This window comes from Sinocyclocheilus rhinocerous, unplaced genomic scaffold (assembly GCF_001515625.1).
Source record: "Sinocyclocheilus rhinocerous isolate Xijiao unplaced genomic scaffold, SAMN03320098_v1.1 scaffold1295, whole genome shotgun sequence".
NCBI lineage: Eukaryota > Metazoa > Chordata > Actinopteri > Cypriniformes > Cyprinidae > Sinocyclocheilus > Sinocyclocheilus rhinocerous.
This window is the reverse complement of record NW_015660499.1, coordinates 1749912-1760042: the sequence shown is the minus strand read 5'-3', so window position 1 is coordinate 1760042 and position 10131 is coordinate 1749912. Positions and strand designations below refer to the sequence as shown.

The window sequence follows — 10131 nt, the reverse complement described above, 5'->3', positions numbered from 1 at the left end:
GGTTTGTATTGGTGACGTAATATGTAAATGATATGCGTGCGGCCCGTGAGACTTGCACTTGGACCATAGTGCGGCCAAGTGGAAAAAAAAGGTTGAGAACCACTGATTTAAAGATTTGGAAATGGAAAAAAAAAATATATATATATATATATATTACGAATGATTTGAATCATTATAAGCAACAACATTTGCAACAGCATATTACCACATTTTTCCATAAAACTGTTTAAAACCACCCAAACACACAGATCATCTATATACTTAAAACAGCACAAAAGCTTGTATGGCAACTACTTTCAATGATTCAATTTTTTATTTCAATTTTGTAAGGCTTCAACCGCATTGATGCCACTTTAAAAGGTTCTCTTAGAGCATAAAATTATGCCAAACATAGCCTATATTGTTTGTTAGTAATATAAAAGTGGTTTGAACATCAAAACACTCAGAAAAAAAGGTACAAAAGCTGTCATTTTTCAAAGGGTACTAATATGTACTTTTTATGTGCTAATATGTACCTTTAAATTAGCAATATGCATCTTTTAGGGGTAAATAATGTGCAAAAGAGCTACTTTTGAAAAGATACTACCCCAGTGACAGCTTTTGTACCTATTTTCTGAGAACGCACATACTGTAAAATTCACATTTACACAAGCCGATACCCAAACACATTTCAGTGCGACAACACAGAGCAGAATAAAACATGACGGCACCGCCAAAACACGAAGACAAACTGAACCACTGATTTAAAGATTTGGAAATGGAAAAAAAAAATATATATATATATATATATTACGAATGATTTGAATCATTATAAGCAACAACATTTGCAACAGCATATTACCACATTTTTCCATAAAACTGTTTAAAACCACCCAAACACACAGATCATCTATATACTTAAAACAGCACAAAAGCTTGTATGGCAACTACTTTCAATGATTCAATTTTTTATTTCAATTTTGTAAGGCTTCAACCGCATTGATGCCACTTTAAAAGGTTCTCTTAGAGCATAAAATTATGCCAAACATAGCCTATATTGTTTGTTAGTAATATAAAAGTGGTTTGAACATCAAAACACTCAGAAAAAAAGGTACAAAAGCTGTCATTTTTCAAAGGGTACTAATATGTACTTTTTATGTGCTAATATGTACCTTTAAATTAGCAATATGCATCTTTTAGGGGTAAATAATGTGCAAAAGAGCTACTTTTGAAAAGATACTACCCCAGTGACAGCTTTTGTACCTATTTTCTGAGAACGCACTTACTGTAAAATTCACATTTACACAAGCCGATACCCAAACACATTTCAGTGCGACAACACAGAGCAGAATAAAACATGACGGCACCGCCAAAACACGAAGACAAACTGACAAATGAAACCAAGCCACTGTGTACAAGACATGTTTGAACAGAGAACAATGTTCTGGAGAATAGAAAAAGAGTCTAGTGGGAAAAGCACAAGAGGGTGGGGGATGAAACACTGAGCCAGTCGAGCAAGACTTTATATAGCCTTTACTTATCAACTACTCCTCTAATCTAACACACTGACTACATCAAGGGAAGAAAATCCTAATTCAAGACCATTACAATTAGCTAGATTCTGATAATGAAGTCTGTTTATTCTCTTTGAGATAAGAAAACACACTTCCAGACTGTCTGAAAGCACATAATGAACAAGAACTTGCACGTTCCTCTAAAATGTAAACAGGGAACTTGCATGTCTACCACAGATCAACAGATTAAACAAGAGCTGAAGAAAAACTGTGTGTGTGATGAACACAAGAGACACATTCTGGAGGCGTTCTGGTAACGTCTCCATCATGCTGCGTTTGTTTTCATCAGGAGACACTTCACAAATCAACTGATTTGGAGTCAGGGTTTGTTTGAGCATCTGAGGAGCTGTGTAGTTGAATACAAATGAAACGAAGTCTTTGGATGGAGCTAAGCGCTTTGGAGGCGCCTTGGCAACCGGGCCTGCCCTCCGCGATCTCCCAAACAAGCCACAAAGAAGCTGTGTCAAATCGCTGGTGCGCATGGAAGCAGCTTGCAACAGGGCAAACAGCAGCGAAGAAAGAGAGCGAGATCAAACTGAGAGCATGTGAGAACTCTGCCAGAGCCAAGAGAGAGTGTTAAAAAGAGATGTGACAAGATGATCCCTGGAGTCGACAGTGAGAAAACCAAACAGGAATAGACTGCATTCATGAACAGGGAAGGAATGCAGTTCTTACAGAAAAGGAAACTGTATAATTAGTTTCTGAATAAAAACGTCAAGGCTGCAAACCACCCTAAATGACTGATAACACTGAGATTTCATAGACCCCTTTTTGACTTATAATGTGCCCAACCTGGTCTGCTTTTACCCCAAAAAAGGCTGTTCTGAGCCAGAAATTTTTTCAAATCAGTGAAGACTGGGATAATGGAGATGGAATGTACGATGTAGGGCTGCATGATAATGGTTAAGTGGCATGGTTGCCAGGTTGGGAAGATTAAGTAAACCACTGAGCAGAAAATTTATTAATTTAAGTAAAAGGCTATGATTGGCAGATTTAATCTCTTGAAATCTGGCAACCGCAACCATGAAAGCATGTGAAGGCTTGTTACCTAGAAAATGCAGCACCAAATTAAAATGATTTTTTTTTTTCAATCGATCTAAGGAAACTGTATAATTAGTTTCTGAATAAAAACGTCAAGGCTGCAAACCACCCTAAATGACTGATAACACTGAGATTTCATAGACCCCTTTTTGACTTATAATGTGCCCAACCTGGTCTGCTTTTACCCCAAAAAAGGCTGTTCTGAGCCAGAAAAATCTTCAAACCAGTGAAGACTGGGATAATGGAGATGGAATGTACGATGTAGGGCTGCATGATAATGGTTAAGTGGCGTGGTTGCCAGGTTGGGAAGATTAAGTAAACCAATGAGCAGAAAATTTATCAATTTAAAGTAAAAGGCTATGATTGGCAGATTTAATCTCTTGAAATCTGGCAACCGCAACCATGAAAGCTTGTGGAGGCTTGTTACCTAGAAAATGCAGCACCAAATTAAAATGAAATTTTTTTTCAATCGAGCCACATCATTATTTCAAACCTAAGTTAGCAGAAATGTGGTCTGGATCTGAAAGAGGTTTGCAGAATCCATCAGCCAAGGAGAGAGGTAAATGATGGAATGCTTCCAACATCCATTTATTATTATTGAGCCAGTCATTCATTCATAACTCATTGATATTCTGATATATGGAGCCTCTCTGTATGATGCATATGATTTATACGGCCAGCACTGCTGGTCAGCAGCACAGTGTTTTGGATGCTGTGCTGGTCGTTATCTGATTGATAAACTGACTAAAAAGTCTTCATGTAAACATCTGCAATGCACATGTAAATATCTACATTTACATGCACACAAATAATCAGTTTATAATCGGATTGATGGCTCAATTTGGATCAAAAAGCCTTTGTGTAAACAACTCAATCATCTGTGATGTTCATGCAATCAGATTGAACCAAGCTTTAATGCAAACACCTTAATTGATCCAATTATGCCCGATCCAAATGAAATTTCGATTGGATTGCAAGGAATGGTGTAGACCTCAAATAATCGATCAAAATGAAAAAATTAAGCATGTAAATGCTTGAGTCCAACTATATTCTCAGTCGGATTCAAAATGATCTTGCGCGCATGAGCAGAGCTGAGATGTGTGATTACATACGTTTGATGTCTTACAAATGTGCTTCACAAACTGGTCAGTGGAGGAGACTCAATGTGCTAAAAAAGCTCCTTTGACATAAAAGCCATCTTTATTTTTAGATGTGCAATCAAGGCAAGATTGACAATTATACTTGCACTATGTATGCATACATTTTGTTTGGAATACGTGCAATGCACATGTAAATTAACATATGAATCGCACTGCAATATGTAGGGTTCAAACAGAACTTTCAGAATCTGAAATCGAGTTGGATTCATTCCAGTTGATGAAAACTAGTGCAAGTATCATACTTAATATGTAATTTAATTGGACTGGAAAGTTTAGAGTACATATGAACAGTACATTTGGAATCTGCAGTCAGATTGAACTTGTTCAGACAGACGAAAATGTATGTAAACATATGTGATGCAGTCAAGACATATTCTTGAATCGACATAGCCCTATTAAACAATCAAATGCTGGCAGAATTACATTGGTATTAGCAATAAGCTTTTTCCTATCCCCACCCCAAAAATCATAAGGAAATGACAGGTTAAATGGAAAGACCTATTGGATAAATCACAATGATGCAAAATTCATGTAGGTGTAAACTGGTATTTCAACCGGCTACGTGTGTAAACAGTAAATATGATGCATCTTCAAATGCACACCAAAGCAATTATCATAAAGAATGGATGCAACCTTCCTGGAACATGAGCAGGACAGGCTCTGAGATGCCCTTCGGACATTATGGGCAGATCTGCTTTCATATCACTCATCTGCCAGGAGGACAGAGCAGCCTCAGATGGCACAGATTCTGGCTCTGTCAACACACTGTCTGGAAGATATTTCAGGGCTCAACAATAAGAATGGCCTGGAGCCAGCGTGAGAGAAGTTTGGGCCAGTCTACATAAGCTTCACTCAGCCAATCAGAGCACTGCTGCGTTTATGCTGTCAATTCAGTTTGCAGATGTGCATATTTAGGGCCCTATGATTTCCACAATGCGGAAAACATAGATGGAATCGAATCCAGTCACAAAAATGGAATTTACTCTATAATGCAGAAAGTCACGGAATTTGGAATTTTGGATGAATACATAAAAAGAAGTGATGTACAATTAATCAAAGCGATATGGACTACTGTCTGTGAATATTAAACTGTAAAAATACTATTTAGATATGAAATCTGCATGCTCTGCATGTCTCTGTGTGAATGAATGGCATAGTTTTTCTTAAATCACTGTTCATTTTAACAGTAAATCCCTGTTGTGCAGCACTTTGTTTGCCAAAAATAAAAATTTTCATTTTCATTTGATTACATTTTAAAGGATAAATAAAATTGTTTATGCCTTCAATTTGATTATCACCATTTTTGATAATACATTTTTATTAAATCATAAGTCCAGAAAAAAATTAATGAATTTCTGAAAATATAAAACATTTTATAGAGCTCTATTTTTGTAGAAGAACTAATGTAAAAGGCATTATTAAGTTGTTATAATTTTGATAATTAACATTTTATTAAACCATTAAAATGTAGTTGTCTAATAAACCTGGCACTGTATATTACAAATATTTTTGGCTCTTTGACGAACTGCTTTTGTTACCTTTTGGTATGTGACTTTGGATAAAATCAGCTGCTAAACGTAAATATTAAAAAGACAAAGACTTTTGCTTCAGGACCAGAGAAAATATTTACAGGGCAAGTAAAAAGCTGATCTACTGTCCCAACTGTACCAGAAGGAAAACATGCCCTGCATATGTTAGTTTCATTGCTTGTTCAAGTATACTCCACCTCTCTAAGAAAACATGTTTGTTTGCACAGGTGGCTGAAGCAAACACCGTCATGGGAAACGACTCAAATGCATTAACACTGGTTTTAACATTACGACAACAACTATAAGATATTTTCATTTCTGAGACAAAATCAAAACATCTCAGGTGCTACTCAAAATGAAATAAGTCAACAACAGTGACACAAATTTGGAATAAATCCAGGCCATAAAAATATATATAGAAATAAATATACACATCCATCCACAATTGTCATACAAATACGGAGAATCTCTTGGCCCCACTATGGCTCCAAATATCTCACGAACAACAGCAGCATTCAGACTCTGGCTGGCTGTTATAATGTGCCATTTATTCTAACTAATGCTGGAGTATTTGATAACAAAATGACAGTTTCAGGTCTTGCCTTATCAAATTCATTAGGCACTTTAGTGTTAATCTGATCTGAAAATCCAATTTCAACGTTTTCAAAGAGCCAAATCATAAAACAGCATTTATTTATTACGGAATTACCTCTGTTTACACACTCACTTGCTTTTTGTGATTTGAATGAATTGAACAGAAGCTGCATAATAGGTATATCAAACATCTGAATCATTCACACAGAAATCTGATACTAAATGTCATAAATGTAATTAACATACAGATTAGATATTGTCCATGTAGACAAGCAATGTTCTCTATAATAAATATATATATATATATATATGCATCACTAAAATAATACTATTATACTCCATAATCTTAAAATATCTCCGCTTTTGTTATGCGAGATAAAAATCAAACAAGTAATATTTCATAAAGCAATTCTTTACAATAACATTAACTACCCAACATTTATTACCCTGCTGAACAATTCACAACTCTTTAAACATTTTAACCACTTATCTTGACGTTGTTGTAATATCTTGAGTCCATGATATGAATAAAAAATATTCGCATTATAGTGCGTTTTATCATTTGGCTGAAGCCCAATTTTAGCCATTAGCATTATCCTAGATATTGTCCATGTAGACAAGCAATGTTCTCTATAATAAATATATATATATATATATATGCATCACTAAAATAATACTATTATACTCCATAATCTTAAAATATCTCCGCTTTTGTTATGCGAGATAAAAATCAAACAAGTAATATTTCATAAAGCAATTCTTTACAATAACATTAACTACCCAACATTTATTACCCTGCTGAACAATTCACAACTCTTTAAACATTTTAACCACTTATCTTGACGTTGTTGTAATATCTTGAGTCCATGATATGAATAAAAAATATTCGCATTATAGTGCGTTTTATCATTTGGCTGAAGCCCAATTTTAGCCATTAGCATTATCCGGCAGGTTGCTAGGAGACTCCATAGAGATTCTATACTTAGCCTAGACGAGCTAACAAGCTAACCCAAGTCTCCTCAATATTCCTTATTCTTCTCGAAATTTGTGCAAAAAGCATTTCATCCATTAAACGCCACATTGACTTAACTGTAAAATGCAGAGCGTCCTTCCTTTTCGGACAAAAGCAGCTTTTCATGACCCGCGGCACACAGCGGTAGCAGCAGGCCGCAGAAGCCTCGGCAGCGCGTCAGAGCAGAGCGGGGCGGAGCGGGAGGGAATGCGGCAGGAAGAGCGCGAAAGCTCGGCTGCGAGAGGAGCAGCGGCAGGCGAAAGCAGCAGCGAAGCTAACAGCGCTAATGCTAATCGACGTCTCTCTTACCCCAACAAATACACTTCACACAGATAGACTGACAGACGCTGCGGTTTGAAAAGAGATACGCCACTGGATTCTCTTCTGTCTGTCGTTACAGCTCAAGAGTGGACTGTTGACATTCCCGTTAATGAGTTAATCCATTTTAAACGACGCATATCTCCTTAATTTGCCAGAGTGGTTTAAGGGTCCTCAGTAGCTGCCATTTCTAACCAGTCACTGAAACTGAGAAGGGAAGGAGGTAGGGGTAGCTCTGTGTGTGTGTGTGTGTGTGTTTGTTTTCTGTGGTTTTGTTGCTGATATAGTTGTGATTAACTGTCATTGCCATTCAATATCTGTTTTATATTCTGAATAAAAGCCTTGCTAATGCAAAACAGCCCAGGTTAGATTAAATCTTGAGTATTCGAGATCTATAAGGTAAACTAAGCATGTGATTAATAAGTAATAATAAAAAAAAAAATTTAATTTAATGAAAAATTATTTATAAATATGGCATGGGGTTTTCAAAAACGTTTAGAGAAAAACAGTGTAAAAATATAAAAATAAATAAATAATAAAAGATAAGATTAAAATAAACAAATAAAAAAATAAAGTGACTAAAATACATAAATAAATAATACATTTAAATAAACAAATAAACATGCATAAATAAATAATACTTCTAATATTTTCCTAATACGATTTTACATAGGCTATAATTATTTTCATACTATATCAATTTATGCATGACATTTTTATACATTATTTTTTATACATAAAAATGTGTATCAGTCTGATTGTCCCACTGAATATGTGTTATTTTAATATGAGCAAAGGCCCATCACTCTGAATAATAATATTATACGTTATATTCTTATATCAGATCTTGAGTATTAAAGCTTTCAGATAATGATAAAAGCACAACCTGATTATACAGGATAAAACCTGTCCAGGTGCGTTTGAGTGTGAAAGTGAGGGATTGTGATTGTGGGTCTCAGATAAAATCTCATTGACAGAGAGTGTTTTTCCCATCGAGGACAAACAGTGAAAGCTCTTGATGCCCCAGATCTCATAGACATAATGAGATTGGCGTAGTGAAGCCCACAGTTCATTCATAAGAAGGATTACCAGGTAAACAGAGCCCAAAGCTTTACTAGCAGTATATGTAGATTGTGAATCTCTGCACCATTTCGTTTTTTTAATCGCATACTGGAGTTTAATCAATATTGATATTTGAGGAGTTGTGTAATTTGTATGCATGCACAGCCTAATTTGTCATCTTAAATTTGATGTGAAAGTTGAGAACACATCAGCCCATGTTGGATATTTGTTAGCTGAATACATACATGCCTTGTCAGCACTGGCCACTGATCTACAAGCCTTGTGAACGGTGCCATCTTGAGTGCCATGCAGACATGATAATCTCACTTTAATTGCATTAGCAGTGCCATCAGATAGTGAGAGTGGAGGGCTCCCCCAAATTATAAATGACAAATTATAAATCACATAGCAGATGTGTGATGTGTGCGCTGATGGATGGTGTTAGATAAAGCAAGAAATTATACATTCAGATGATCAGCAGAGTTTCTGTAAATTTGGCCTTCATTAGGCTGGACATCTATGGTATTAAACCTGTATGTATGTATGTATGTATGTATGTATGTATTTTTTAATGTCTTTATTTTTATTTGATTGATTATTATTATTATTATTATTTTATTTTATTTTATATTTTATTGCAAATTAAATCGCAAATGAGATTTCAGAACGTTGGTGGCGAGCAAAGATTTCTGTAATGATCCAGTGGTATTTCAGTTTTATATAATTAATTTGAATTAGCTGTTATTTCTATTTTCGGTTTTCATTTTATTTTAAATTTGATTTTATATCATATCTTAGTTTAAATTTTAGTAATTTTATTTCTTTTGTAATTTTTCCTTTTAGCTTTATTTATTTATTTATTTTTATTTTACTTTTAGTTTTAGTAATTTTATAACTTTGATGAATGGCAAAGTTTTCTGTAATGGTCCAGTGCTATTTCAGTATTATTAATATAATAGCTTTATTTAATGTTTTGAATTATTATATTTATTTTTATATTTTTCATTTTCATTTAAATTTTAGTTTTTTTTTGTTACTCTTGTCATTTTCTTTTTTCGTTTTTAAATTTTATTTTACTTTAAATTTTCATTTTATTTTAGTTTAAATTTTAGTAATTTTATTACGCTTGTCATTTTAGTTTAGCTTTTTTTTATGAGATTTATGCTATAATTTAAATGTGATTTATATTATATTTTTATTTTAGTTTAGTTTAAATTTCAGCCATTTTGTACTTTTGTCATTTTATTAGTTTTATTTTTTTATTATTTAAAAAATATATATTTCTATTTCGCTTTATTTTATTTCAGTTTTAGTTTTAGTCATTTAAACTTATATTTACATTTTTATTTTGTAGATTTTATATGCATAGCATTAGATTTTGCATATGAGTTTTAAAGAACATAACTTATATTTAACCTCTGCTCTACATACAGAGCTTTGCACATCATTTCTAGTTTTCAGTCTGAATTCTTAGCTACTTATGAAGATATGAAAGGATTGAAATAAAGACGGTTTAAACTAAACTTGACCTTAAATCTCATCATGTCTTTCAAAATCCCTCTGAACGTGTGCTCAGATCTCGACTTGATCTGTCTTTGGCTCTTGTTATTGTGCAGTTTATCCACAGGAGGGTGGCATTGGAACAGCTGCGTGAAGTGCTGCACTCTCTGTCGTCTCATGTTATCTAATGTCTTTCTTATTAAACAGTTAATTAAAACTAAAAATTAAGATTTTTAGGAGTTTGTTCAATTCCAGTAGTTGTCATTACCATCAAATCATTAAGTATGAAGAGTACTAATATGATGCTTGCATTTTTAAATGTTTTTAAAAGAAGACTCTTCTGTTCACCAAGACTGCATTTA

At 34.1% G+C, this 10131-nt stretch overlaps 1 protein-coding gene across 1 annotated transcript in view; it reads right to left on the bottom strand.

Annotated features, from left to right (window-relative positions):
* The window catches only part of LOC107725155 (multivesicular body subunit 12B-like), a 29891-nt gene extending 22492 nt beyond the window's left edge, over positions 1-7399 (bottom strand). The window contains exon 1 of the mRNA XM_016534321.1: positions 6968-7399. Within this exon, the coding sequence (XP_016389807.1) occupies positions 6968-7015 (48 nt within the window). The 5' untranslated portion in view covers positions 7016-7399. The remainder of the gene's footprint in view (positions 1-6967) is intronic.
* Positions 7400-10131: the final 2732 nt, after the last annotated feature.